The following is a 14,598-nucleotide window of genomic DNA, read 5'->3' as shown; positions in this document are numbered from 1 at the left end:
ACCAGGATCCTAGGTGGAACATCAAACCAAAGGTGGGCCTGGGCGAGGTAGCACACTCCCATGGTCCAGCACTCAGGTGACTGAGACAGGAGGACTGTGGTTTTTTGAGACAAGCCTGGGTTACACAGTGAGACCCTTCTAAAGAACAAACAATGGAACTCGGGTGGAGTGACTTGCACATGAGGCAGTCTGGCTTTGCCTGGGAAGGAAATCCACTGAAGTATCAGACCTGAGAGGAGTTCCCTATGCTCGAGTGCTGAAGGGATCCCTGAATCTCTCCCTAAGCCCTTCCACATGGTTTATTATTTAGATTATGCTCAGGAATTGGCAAAGAACAGTCACAGACTGCCCCACAGCCAACGCACCTCTCTGTGTCAAGACACTGGAAGGAGCATCCTTGAAGACACTAGGGCAGCTGGGTCTGGTTGAGAGAGACCAGAGAGGAACTAACTGTAACCCAAGGGGGACATCCACCTCCTCCTCTGACACACTGAGGATATCAAAAGCCCCACATCTCTGGGGCTTGACTTTCCTCACTTAGGTAATGAAGTATTTGTCCTGGAATCTGCCAAGGTCCTGTTGTGCTCCTTCCAAGATCCTATGCTATAATTAGAGTGCAAATCCTTCACATAGAGATTAAATGGAAAAAATGCTTTTGCTGAAGTCATTTGTAAATTGAACCATAAGTTATAAACTGATTTTTATAAATAAGAGGACAGCCTTTCTGAGTTTTGTTTCTAACTTTTACATGAAATTAAACATTATTTAAGTAGTAATTAGGGAGACCAAGGGTTGGTTGCTTTTTTTTCCAAAGCTAGACCTCTGCATATTTTTAAGCACTAATTGAATTTCTATAAAATATCAGTGAAATCATTGCAACCTGACAGAACAACTTCTAAAAACACTTAAGTATGATGTATTATTGTGATTTGGGTCATTAGAATAGATATTAGTTTCTCGTTCTTTCCTAACTCTTATGAACTGCACAAACCCATTCCCATCATGCTCTACTCCAGTGAAAATGGAAACCACTCCTGGCAGTCCGAGCATCCGGTGGGCGGGGTTGGACTCAGGATGGGCTTTCTTGTTTTGCTATTGGTGACAGCGAATGAATGCTCAATGACAGGAAACAGAAAGGTTCCTGTGACCTTTCTTTTCCTGGTAAGTGGAATGGCTTTGTGGCTTGATGGCTCTATCTATGCCGTCTCCTCCTCTATGCTGGATTTGTAGATACTAAATCTTAAGCATGGAGCTCGTGAGGAGGGAAGTGGCTGTGGGGAACGCAATGAGAAGGGAACCTTCACTTCCTCTTGAGATGCTTCGGTGTTATTAGAGAGTGTCTTGGGAGAGTGTTAAGGGCACTCACTGGCTGCTCCTCCAAAGAACCTGGGTTCAATGTCCAGCACCCACATAATGGCTTATAACCATCTGTAACTCCATCCAGGGGGTCCAACGCCCTCTTCTGGCCTCGGTAGAAACTGTCCTGTTGTATATATACATGCAGGCAAAACACCTGTACACATAAAAAGAAGTTTGAAATTTAAAAAACAAAAACCAAAAAAAAAAAAAACCCAAATATATTGTCTGAAAATAAGTAACATAATTGTCAAGAATATCCCTTTTATTTTTTAAGATTATAATGTAATTACCTCATTTCCTCCCTCTCTTTCCTCCCTTCAAGCCCTCCAGTATACCCCTTCAAATTTGTGGTCTTTTTTCTTCATTAACTGTTGTTTTGCACATGCGTATGCATGCGTGCACGAGAGCACACACACACACACACACACACACACACACACCTAAATACATAAATATACCGTTCAGTCTGTATAATGTTACTTGTATGTGTATTTTCAGGGCTGAGCAATGGTTATTGGTTAAGCAGTTGCTTTGCTTTTCCTTAGGGAAGTCTACTTCTCTTGCTCTCAGCATCCCTTAGTTGCTGTGTGGGCAACCATGTGTGTTCACCTTCTATGAAGCAGCAAGGACATGGCACATGGCAGGCAGGGTCTGCTCTGAGGTGGGAGTTCATGTGACTTTGATGGTGTGGAACACTTGAGCATCACGTCATCTGTCTTTGTGGGTCAAGTTGGCCAGCTCAGAAGAGAAAATGATGCTCTAGTGTGTCAACCAAGGTGTTTTTGGGTGGAATGTGAGTTCTAACTAGTGACTCCTTAATACACCCCTCCTTCCAATGTGGTGGGCATCATCCAACCCACAGAAGGCTGGAGAGAGCAAGAGAAGGGAGGCTTCCTGCCCACCCTCTTGAGGTAGGGACACCCCATCCCAGCCTCATACCAGAGCTTGCAGAAGCTCCTGTGACTCTCAGGCTTTGAACCGGAACTGGATTATTCCTTAAGATTTCCTTGTCTTTTGCCTGAGTCTCAGACTTCATAAGTATATTGAGCCAATCCCTTAAGATAAATTTGAAGATACATTTTTCTAAATAAACGAATTTTCCTCAGCACATAAACGCACACACACTTCCTCCTTGCTCTGTTTCTCTGGAGAATTCCAGCACAAGGGAGGAGGGGAAGGCTTGGTTTTATAGTTTTCCAAACCCATACACTATATGTCTACTTTTGATTTATTTGACATTTATATTTATTTATTCTGTTTTGTTTTAAAACACAGGGTCCAGTTATGTATCCCAGACTGGCCTGAAACTCAGAATTCACTGCCTTCCTGTTACAGACATGTGCATACACTCAGAATCACATTCATTTTTTTAATACAAAATACAGCACAGGTATTGAGCTGTATCTCATGGACAGACTGCCAGCCCTACCATACCAAAAAGCCCTGGGTTTGATTCCCAGCACCCACTGATTCAGGGGGATGGTCCACAGGCCTGTCATCCCTGAAGGAGGATCAGAAGTTCAAGGCCATCTTTGGATTCATTTGGAAACAAACCATTTAGGCTACATGAGAACCCATTTCTGATATATAATACAAAAGGGAAAAAGCCCATGGCCATAATTTTTGCAAGTCTGAAGTATACAGAAGAACACAGAAGCTCAGCTAACATGATCAGTCCAAACTCATTACAGATCCCATAAAGATCATTGTTTTTCTTTTTTTTTTCTTTTTTTTTTTTCAATTTGAAGCAAGTTTTTATTAAATACTGGCCGGGACAATAGACACCAGCCAGGAGGATGGACACTGGCCAGGTCCGTACCCAGGAGTCCCAGAGAATAGCCACAAATTTAATTGGTCAGGTGCTTATAAAGGCAAACCCCACAAGGCTACATACTTCCTGCCTAAGTTACTTCAACACACATGTGGTCAAGCACATCCCGTGCTTGGGGGCAAGCGACTTGTTTTCAGAAGTGAAAACATGGCCTGTTAAGATCATTGTTTTTCATATTTGTACATTTTCTTAATAGCGCCATGAGCTTTTTGACATAAGAGATTTCACATTGGTATCTGCATATGATATGTGTTGAAGCATATTCTTGCTGGAATTGAAATATTTAAAATGAAAGAAAACTGACTTGGACTTTAACTAAGGGACAGCAGACATGCCCTAGAGGCTCATGGGAATGATAACTTGTAATATGGGTGTAAAAGATGACACTGGCAGCAGAAAATGCCCTGAAATAGCAGTTGGAAAGAGATCTGAAACCTGGGCATCGGAACAGTTCAGAACCACAGCAGTAATGAGGCCTGGATCTGGCAGAGTCTGTGGGAGAGATCAGCCAGGAACCTGGAGGCAGCTCAGAGCCACCGCTGATAGGAGCCTGAGGTGACTGGGGAGGGAGGAGAGGGTCAGGGTGACCTGCTCTCTCTCTCAGACAAGTAGGAGGATGAAGAGTGAAGGAGAGGAAGGGGGCAGGTCATCGAGGGACTCAGCAGCCGTTGGCTTTGAGAGATCCCTCTATCGTTCATGTCTTTCTCCTTCCCCTCCTCTGCAACAGGGGTTGTGTAAGGAGCACCTTGATAAACCAGCTCCTCTGTGACTCCAGAGCCTCAGAGGCCTCCCTTCAAGCCCCCAGCTGCAGCATGGCACCCGCTTTTCAGATCTGTGTGAGGGGCAAGGACCCTGTCCACATCATAGACCTTCCTTCTTTGTCTCATGAAATTACTCAGCACTTCACATTTTCTTCAGATTAAAAAAAAAAAAACTTTAAATACTACTCAGTTGGTCAACAATAACAAAGAACAAACAGCTTACATCTCAATAGAAAATCTTCAATTCACTTCAGAGCCCTGACTGTAAGTATGTAATATGGTGCACATGACCAACCCTGACTGTAAGTGTGTAATGTGGTGCACATAAAAGTACCAACACCATTAACTAGGCCCCAAGTCTGTGCAGGACAATGAATCTACACAGTTAAAATAGGCACTTGAAAAGGAGGTGTAGAGTTTCACATGCATTTTACACTTTCATTGTTGAATATATTTATGCACTTACCCACCAGTGAAACCAAATCTATGGCAGAACTAGAACGAGAAAGACAATTAACTTTACATCCTCTTCCATAACTTATGCCACATAAATTTAACGGACTCGTAATTATTTAGGACAGAGTATGATATTATAAAGTTATCCTTTTAGATTTTATTTCAATAGATTGTGAGAAAAAAGCATGTTCTGGATTCTTTTTCACAAACATTGCCTGACAAAATCATTCACTGGTTATAATATATTTATTTTTATTTTAAATTAAAAGAAAAACCCTACATGAGGAGCAGGGTTAAGTTGGCACACTGCTTGCTTTGCATGTACAAAGTCCTGAGTTTGATCCCAAGCACCATATGAAACTAGGTGTAGTAGTCCCATCTGTAATCACAGCACTCAGGAGAGATAGCTAGGAGAACCAGAAGTTCGAGGTCATCCTCAGCTACATAGAGAGTGTGAGGCCAGCCTGGGCTCATGAGACTCTGTCTCATAATGGATCTATTATATAGCACAGACTGGCTTTGAACTCACAATCCTCAAACTCGGAGTGCTGGGACCACAGGGGACTACACCACCCTGCCTGGTTTTCATATAAATTATTTTCATGCTTTCTGCAGGAGCTGGTGTTGGGTATGGTGTATGTGTGCTATATGCTCATGTGTATGGATATGCTTGCCTATGTACACATAGAGGCCAGCAGAGAATATCAGGTGTCCTGCTCTAACATTGCCTGCCTCCCTGAACCTGTGGGTAGGCTTATGGGCCGCAAACCCCAGTGATTCTCCTAAGCCCACCCTCATCCCCACAGACCCTGCATCTCAGGCCCTGTAGGTACTAGGATCCATCCCAATGCTTGTGCAATAAGGGCCTTTACCCACTGTGCTGCCTGTTTTTATATTTTGACACAAGCTAGAGTTGTCTGAAAGGAGGAAACCTCAATTAAGAATAATGTCCTCTATAAAACTTGGCTAAAAGACAATTTCTTAATTGGTGGGAAAAGGGCCCAGCCCATTGTGGGTGGTGCTATCCCTGGGTTGGTGGTCCTGGTTCTATAAGAAAGCAGACCGAGCAGGCCATGGGGAGCAAACCAGTAAGCAGCATCCCTCCATGGCCTCTGCATCAGCTCCTGCCTCCAGGTTCCTGTCTTGAATTCCTGCCCTGACTCCTTCAATAGTGGACTACAGTGTGGAAATACAAGCCAAATAAACCCTTTCCTCCTTAATTTGCTTTTTGATCATAATGTTTCACTATAGAACTAGAACCCTAAGACATCCACCAAGCTATCTCTCCAGCCTCATCTTTAGTTATTTCTTAAAAGCAGTTTTTTGTTCCAGTGTACAGCTGTTGTTTTTCTTTGAGCAACTTTGTTTGTTTCTCTCCATAAATAATGATTTGTAACTTTTTGGTTAAATCAATTAGAGAAGACACACTTCAGCAGTCTTTGTAGGAATCTAGTTTCTCATATGGATATGTAATTTAGTGGAACAAAGGAAGGAGTTAATAGAAAAGAGGAAACCTGGAATTTGCATCGAAATTCACATTTCTCTACAGCCCTTGTGAATTATATAATATAAGTATGTGGGGAAATACTAACCCTGCCTCATTCTCACTTCCGGCCTGAGGAATCATCACAAAGACCCTGTTATCACTTTTACTGAACCACTTTTAAATTTATCCTGTGCTTAAGTCACCTCTGGGGGGAAATGCATATTTTCACATGTGGTTTTGAAAATCATTTTGAAGGAAATGTGTGAAAATCTATATAGCATAATAGGGTAATTTGATTCAGCAATTATTCTGTTACCTACCCACAGATGATACTTAGAGAAAATTAAGCCACCATTTTCTGATATTAAACGTAATAAATGCTGCCTTTTCATTGTTGTTGACTTGGTGAGCGAATATTATTAAATTGAGGGGGAGAGCAATGGTCGTCCTTATTTAAATTTAGGGGATCCCCCCTTAGGTGCAATCTTCTGTATTTTGCCCCTTCTCGGGCTCCCATGTAGCACTGCGCTCTGATGCCCACACATATCTGTGTAGCTCTTGAGAAATACCCACGGGCCACATAAATTTACTTTACTCTCTTCCATTGCTGAGCTCCAGATGAAGAAGGCTGCCCCTCTCGCATCATTCAGCCCCCGAGGGGAATTAGGTAAGGAAGGGAGCTTTACGACCCATGTCTATATTAAAGTCTCTGGGTTTAAAGAGCCGAGGCACCATGAAAACCACTTACATGTTAGTCGGGGGCGGGGGGTGGCATCAAAGCCGGGAGGCCCCAAAACCAGCGCTTTCCTAAGATGCTGACACTGAGCCCAAGAATGGAGTTATCCAAAAGTGCTAAGGGCACTAGAGGGACAGGGTTTAGTGTAAGCAGGAAAGGAAAGCCTGGGTCTGTGAGGTCCTTCCGGGTAGGAGTAAAGTCGATCCCCCAGGATGACTGTCCATTGCATCCACGGCTTGCTGCTCTTTACAGCTCCCCTTCTGCTCCTTGTGCTGTTGTGGCCTTTTTGTTGTTTTAACTTTCTTTCCTTTTCTCTGCCCTGCCCCCATCTTTTAAAAGACAGGGTCTCATGAAGCCCAGGCCTCTAACTCAATACCTAAGCTCAGATGGCCTTAAACTTCTGATTCTGCTGCCTCCACTCCAAACTACCATGTCCAGCTTTAGGCAATCTGGGAGCGCACTTGGGGACTGTGCCGGGCAGGCGATCACTCTGCCTGCTAAGCACATGCATCCTGGAGCTTGTTCCTAACGTTTTAAAAGATTTTGTTTTCTAACTGTGTGTGGGTAGGGGTGGGAGGCCAGAGGAAGGCACCTGATACTGTGGAAATGAGGCTTTAGGGGGCCGTGAGCCTCCAGACAGGAGGGCTAGGAACCGAACCAGTGCTCTGCAAGGAGCTATGCTTGCTGTTAGCTGCAGAGCCACCTTCCCAATCATTAGCATGCTTTTTAGTTATATTTTATATACAATTTTTCTAAAATGTATCTGGAAGCTCCACTGTATGCAACATTGTTCTTTTAAAATACCTTTCTGGAACCTGGTGAGATTGCTCTGCTCGGTTAAACGACAATGCTTGACAGCCGTGAGGACCTGAGTTCAATCCCCAGGTCCACGTTACGTAGCCAACATGGAGGTAAGCACTGGTACCGCCCATGACATGCTAAGCAGCTGAGGAGCTGAGGAGCCAGCTAGCTGGCCCAGCCCGCCGGTGAGCTTCCGGTCAGTGTAAGACCCTGTCCTAAAGAATGAGATTCACAGCTTCCTGAGGAGATAGTCGAGGCTGCCCTTTGGTCATGTGTTCACAAACACGCATGTTATCAGTCACACATGAGAACACGGGCACATAAAATTTAAAAATAGGGGGGTTGGGCCAGGGTTCTGTCCCCAGCTCCAAAAAAAAGAACCAAAAAAAAAAAAAAAATAGGGGTTGGGGATTTAGCTCAGTGGTAGAGCGCTTGCCTAGCAAGCGCAAGGCCCTGGGTTCGGTCCCCAGCTCCAAAAAAAAAAAAAAAAAAAATTAAAAATAAACTATTTTCCTATATATCACTGGTTGATCCAGGTAACAAAATCAAACAAAAGCAAATTGTGATTTTTGAGACACTGAACTTCAAAAGTATTCTATTTACAGAAACAACAGATGACCCGTGTAAAAACTTTGTAACTAACAGAAAAACTATAGGGAACTTCATTAAGTCTTCAAAGACCCTGACACCTCTCCTCTTTCCAGCTCCCAGAAGAATATCCATGCCGTTTGCTTGTTTGTTTACAGCAGTAGTTCTCAATCCATGGGTGATGGCCCCACAGGGGTTACATGTCAGATGTCCTTTGTATCAAATATATACATTACAATCCATAACAGTAGCAGAATTACAGCTATGAAGTAACAACAAGACAATGATATGGTTGGAATCACCGCAACATGAAGAACTGTATTAAAGGGTCACAGCATTAGGAGGGTTGAGAACCAGTGATTCATAGGGAAAATGACAAGGCTGTTCATGAAACCCATACTGTTGTGCTTACTGACAGCATGACCTCCCTGACTATCCTTCTGTAGTGTGGCTTCTCTGTCAGCAGAGAATTCCATTGTGTGGGAAGAGCATGAACCCCCCCCCCCCAACCACCATCATATCGCTTCATTTCCCTAGTCTAAATTATTCTTCTGTGAATATCGATGGCTGTATCATATCTAATACACATCACAATTAATAATTCATCAAGTATTCTCTCTGCTAATAGAAGGGATTTGATTAACAGGAAAGTAGAACTAATATTTCTTACAGTCAAGTATCACATATGCTACATTTTCTCCTAGAAAAATTACTAGCCCCCTCAGCTGTGAAGCATGACTGAGAAATAAGACACTGAAGTTTTATAGGGACAAATAGATGCATTAGTCAACGGACTGATTTATTTTCTGAGCATGTAACACTGTTCTAGAAAATCACAGTCTTAAATCACTTCACGATGGAGTAAACAAAAAACTTAGCATTTATTATCTACATAATTTAACATATCTCACCGAATTACTAGCAAGAAGTATGGGAAGAACTTTTGGCGACTCCAGAAAGCTTACGAGTGCATTCTAGGCAAATCGTATAAACGCTTGGTCCTCCAATGCGTGATCATTGATGAGTTTCAGCCTCAGCTTGGCCATATGCAGAAGTCTAGGTGGCTTTTCAAGCTCAAGCAACACAGTTCGTGGTTTTGAATTGTGAAGTACAAGACTGTGGCCATCTGTCACAGGCCAGCATCAGCTTTTTAATAAATCTGCCACAGAGGAAATATGGAGACAAAGGGTGGAGCAGAAACTGAAGGAAAGGCCATCCAGAAACTGCCACTCGTGTGGTTCCATCCCACATGCAGTCACCCAGACACTATTGCGGATGCCAAGAAGTGCTTGCTGACAGGAGCCTGATAGAGCTGTCTCCTGAGACCCTCTGTCAGAGCTTGACAAATAAGAGGCAAATGCTCACAGCCAACCATTGACCTGAGAACTGGATCCCCAATGGAGGAGTTAGAGAAAGAACTGAAAGAGCTAAAGGGGTTTGCAACACCATAGGAAGAACAATATCAACCAACCAGACACCCCAGAATTCCTGGGGACTAAACCACCATCCCAAGAATACACTGGGAGTGGACCCATGTCTCCAACTGCATATGTAGCAGAGGATGGCATAGTTGGGCATCAATGGGAGGAGAGACCTTTGATCCTGTGAAGGCTCGATGCCCCAGTATAGAGCAATGTCAGGGCAGGGAGAGGGAGGGAGTGGGTGGGTGGAAGAGCACCCTCATGGGGAGAGAGGGTTCTGAAAGGGAAACCGGGAAAGGGGATAACATTTGAAGTGTAAATAAAGAAAATATCCAATAAAAGAAATTCTGCCACCAAAGCAAAAGATGAAAAATCTCAGAATCTTCCATTAAATGAATCAGGTCATGGGCTAATTGTTTCTGCTCCTTTTCATTGGTGAGGCGTTTTTAGTAGCTAACAATATATATTGTGAACCAAATATTTTATAGGTGGTAATACATCAAATGACCAATAAAGAAAGGCTGGGGAAGGCAGCCAACAGCATCATCTGCCTTAGCCGACCTGATCCCTAATTCCCAGAGTAGCTTTGCAGGCCCACAAAGCAACAAATATTAATCATTAAGAAAATAGGCAAAGAAATAAGGTTAATTTGGGCTATGAGGTGGAGAAATTCACAAGGAACCTGAGACTTGTGCTCTAAAGAAAATCACCATGTTCTCAGAATTTAAAACTATAATCCAGACCAGGCATGTGGTGAACGCCTTTAAGTGAATCTCTGTGAGTTCAAAGCCAGCCTGACCTACATAGCAAGTTCCAGGCTACCCGGTACTTCATAGTCAGAAAAGAAGCAAATAAAAATCAACTCTAGTAAGTCTGCCTATAAATGCACCCAGCTATTGCTTCAGGTGGCTATAAAGACTGTCTGTCCACAAGGATGGTGTTTAAATAAAAGGCATTCAAGAAACACAATACCCCATGACAGTCACATCAATCCATTACAGTGTTCACCAATTTATCCCATTACCTACAGTGAAGCCGTGTTTAAATTAATTCTCAAATACTAGGTTTTATCCTCCAAAGATGATGCCTGAAAGGAAAACCATTCTGTAAAATCATAGGGGTTGCCTATAAAGAACACACACCCGTTTGTACATGTCTATCTGTCACCCTATAGGGCTAACCTGCTTACTCCCATCCCCCTTCACTTTGTCCTCTGTGTCACACAGGCCAGGCAGCATAAGGCCACTTGCTATCTTGGTCCTACTGTACTATTAGAAAAAGCAATATCATCCTGGGTTTTCCTCTGGGCCCAGCTGTGCACAGAAAACAGTTGTGGTGATTTGGAATTGGATCTGGGTAAGATCATGTGGAGCCCAAGGGCAAAGCAACAGACTGGAGGGTCTGGGAAGATGGAGCCATTGCTAGAAGGATGGTAGGAGAGAGCATGGCTGTGGCCGTGTGAGGTGGTAAGGTCACAGTCCCAAGCTGTGATCAGAAAGCTATGGCTGAGGTGCAGCACAGATGAGGTGGAGGGAAAGGACACAGAGCTGAGGGGGTGGGAAGATCGTCTGCATTTGTGAACATCAGGGGGTGTCTGCACATGGTCTTCCTGGATGAGCAACAATGTAACAAAGAGAGGGACACAGTCAGCGGTTACAGCGTTAACATCAGAGAGTTAACAGATGAGCAACAACGTAACAAAGAGAGGGACAGAATCAGCGGTTAACATCAGAGAGTTAACATTGAAGAGACGAGTGTGTGAGGCCAGTGGGCACTGACATAAAAGCTGGAGGCAGAGGAGGAGAAGCCTGAAGCAGAAAGACCAAGAAGGTGTGAGGCACTTTCAGAAAAGAGAGTGGAGACAAGGCGGATTTGCTGATAATGGATGTCGAGCTCCAGAAGAGACCACTGCAGAGACCCAGATGCTTTGTGAGGAACACGGGGTGCGGGGTTGTGGGGGTGTGGAAGGCAGGGTGGTCAATCCTTACTGTCAATTTGATCGGGCTGAGAGGTGCCTAAGGGGTAAAGAACCTGCACCCTTGGGTGTGTTTAAGATGATGTTTTATTTCCAGAGATGACTTGGTCATGAGGGAACTGGTGTAATGAATGATTAGTCTTTTGATGGGTTCACAGTCTGGAATTGTTGAGCATGTCAAGAGGTAAGAGGAAGGAGACAATCACACTGGTGTGTGATTGGGTGATTGGGTTTGATGATTCCTAGGCCATCCTCCTAATCCACATTCAACAGTAAGCAATGGTGTCTGGTGCTACAAGTGATGGTAGTGATGGAGATGGTGGTGATGGTGATGAAGATAATGGCAGTTGTGATGATGATGTTGTTGTTGTTGTTGTTGATGATGATGATGATGATGATGATGATGTGGATGACTTAGTGTTAGTGGTAGGTAATGACGGTGTTGCTCCTGCTGTAGCTGCTTCTGATAAAGATGAAAACAATGGTGGTTTCAGACTCTGGAATGCAGAACACACAGACTCTGATCAGGTCTTTCTAGAATGATACACTAGACTTCGATTTCCTGTTGTCAGGTTTTCTTTTCTTTCTTTTTTTTTTCTTTTCTTCGGAGCTGGGGACCAAACCCAGGGCCTTGCGCTTGCTAGGCAAGCACTCTACCACTGAGCTAAATCCCCAACCCTGTTGTCAGGTATTTTGACCACATTTACTGTCTTGGGATTTTTAAATTCCTGCAGGTACTTGGTAGTGTTTTTCTTTCACTGCTTAACTCGTTCTGTAATCTGCATCTATAGAAGATGGTTTTGAATGCAGGTCTAAATTCATGAATAAAATCTTCTCATAAGTTCTCCCAAGAAGTTCCTCCATCTAAACTCTCTTGTTTTTCTTTTCGGCTGTCCCAACCCATAAATCTTCAGCCCTCACCACTCTTCACAGCCCACTTTTATCATTCCTACCATGTCAAATCACACCGAGATATTGGCTTGTTGCTGAGTTATCTCCAGAACTGTCTAGATTTTAATGTGTTTGGCCAGAGGATGCATAATGTTTCTAGCCAAGGATGAGCTGATTATTTTAAATGAGGTATTATTGGTGGCAGAGGCCCTTCAATGCATTTTTTTGGTTAAAATCCACCTGCGATTCACTAATCTGACTTTGCATGAAAATTGGAGTCATTTATGGCTTGGGAGCCTGCCACCTTCTTGCTGTTGTGTGCCTATAAAGCTTCTCTCCCTTTTGGGATGTTGGAACTGAAGCTTCTGGCTAAAGAGATGGGGGGGAGGATCTTCATAAAACAAACAAAAACACCCTGAAGAAATGAGGGGTTTAGTTGCTGCCAAGGCTGCTATGGTTTTTATAAGAAATGCTTTGGTGCATAAGAATCACTTGATTACTTGGGTCCGAAGGCTTTCCTTGTTCCTGGCTCTGCAGAACTGCGGTCTTCCCTTGGTGTCACCAGAGTCCACCAGACGCAGCTCCTTCTCCAGGATGAATCACTGAGCTAACATTCAAAACCTTTACTTTCCAATTATAATTTAGACTATTCTCCTTTTTTTGTAGGCAAAGATAAATCTATTGCAAGTGTAAATATAGAAGCTATCTCCTTCCTGGTTTACTGTAACAGATCCTTAGTAATGGCCACCATTTCCCTCCACACTCACAAATACAATGGTATCTCTGATGAAGGTGTAGAAAAAGCTTGAGATTAGGAAGCACAAGTTTCTGTGAGGGTTGGAGTGTTTACTAGACTGGCTCCTCCTGCCTCCAGTTGGAGGACCCTGGTTCTCACGCATACAGGTGGTACTGCAGGTCCAAGCTTTCCAGGGAGCAAGCATAGACCACTTAAGGCTTCCTTAATCACTAATTTCACAAAGGACAGACACCACAACTCCTTTAAAAGGCAGTTACAAACTACCCATGAGTTACCAGGAATGCTGCCCTGAGAATTTTCATCCTGGCATCTCTAAACCTCTCCTAAGAAAGTATTTAATTCATTTCATAGCTTAAAAGGTAAACTTGTTTGTCTGTGTGTTTGTTTATGTACTGTGTCACAGGCAGAGTCAGGAGACGCCTTCAGTTCTTTCTTTCCACATGTGGATTACAGGCATTAAATTTAATTTAATTAAATTTCAAGTGGAGCTTAGTGGGAAGTGCTTTTTTTTTACCTGCTCAGACCTGTAAGTGGCCCAAACACAATGTATTTTAAAAGATATGTAGAGGGCTGAAGAGATGGCTCAGTGGTTAAGAGCACTGTCTGCTCTTCCAGAGGTCCTGAGTTCAATTCCCAGCAACCACATGGTGGCTCACAACCATCTGTAATGGGATCAGATGCCCTCTTCTGGTGTGTCTGAGGACAGTGACAGTGTACTCACATACATAAAACAATCTGTTTTTACAAAAAGATGTGTAGAGTCAAACAAAGTCACATTTAAAAAATACTATAAAATGAAGACGTATATGTGTGGAAATTAAACCAGATGAACTGAGAGATTCAAATGCTATCAAGTGAATAGTCTAAATGTCCTTAAAAACATTTCAGCCTCACACAGTTTGTAATTTTCTGTATTTGATTGTTTTCTCTCATTCTTTTATCCTTAAAACCTTTAAAGGCAACATCATTTCGCAGCTAAAGTATTAACAATTGACTCACATCTTTGTATGTTGTGTGAATGTGTGACTTTAATACGATTTATTTTCTTTTTAATTACATGGGGGTGGGGTGTTGCACATGTACGAGGGGGCCCTTGGATGTTAGACGAGAACATCAGCTCAGTCTCTTGGATCTGGAGTTTCAGGTAGTTAAGGGCTGCACAACAGAAGCTTTGGGAAGTGAATTCAGGTCTTCTTCAAGAACATTGTGTGCTCTTAATCTCTCAATCATCTCTCCAGCCCCTGTGACTTTAATTTTTAAATAAAATTGGCATTAAAGGGACTGCTGAGATCTGGTGTGAATGTATTGGGTGTCTTTAACGTAATTTATTCCTTGTAAATACAGGGAGAAGTAGAAAGCTTTTTTTTTTTTTTTTGGTTGTTGTTTCTGTCCTGTTTATCCTTTGCTTTACTTTGCCCTCAAGTTAAGAGTTACGAGATAAAGAAGGAAGATCGTTAGTAGCAGGGAAGAAACACTGGTCTCCGGTATCCTAGGTGAGGATGGCTCCACCTGCCTTCCCAATCTGCACTGCTCAGT

The 14,598-nt window shown here is 43.1% G+C and overlaps 1 protein-coding gene across 1 annotated transcript in view; it reads left to right on the top strand.

Annotated features, from left to right (window-relative positions):
• The first annotated feature begins 11,077 nt into the window (after positions 1-11,077).
• Trpc3 (transient receptor potential cation channel, subfamily C, member 3) overlaps positions 11,078-14,598 on the top strand; it is a 77,660-nt gene continuing 74,139 nt past the window's right edge. The window contains exon 1 of the mRNA XM_039103015.2: positions 11,078-11,368. Within this exon, the coding sequence (XP_038958943.1) occupies positions 11,325-11,368 (44 nt within the window). The 5' untranslated portion in view covers positions 11,078-11,324. The remainder of the gene's footprint in view (positions 11,369-14,598) is intronic.

Source organism: Rattus norvegicus, chromosome 2, assembly GCF_036323735.1.
Source record: "Rattus norvegicus strain BN/NHsdMcwi chromosome 2, GRCr8, whole genome shotgun sequence".
NCBI lineage: Eukaryota > Metazoa > Chordata > Mammalia > Rodentia > Muridae > Rattus > Rattus norvegicus.
Note: the sequence above shows the minus strand (reverse complement) of the source record. Positions and strands in the feature narration are given on the sequence as shown.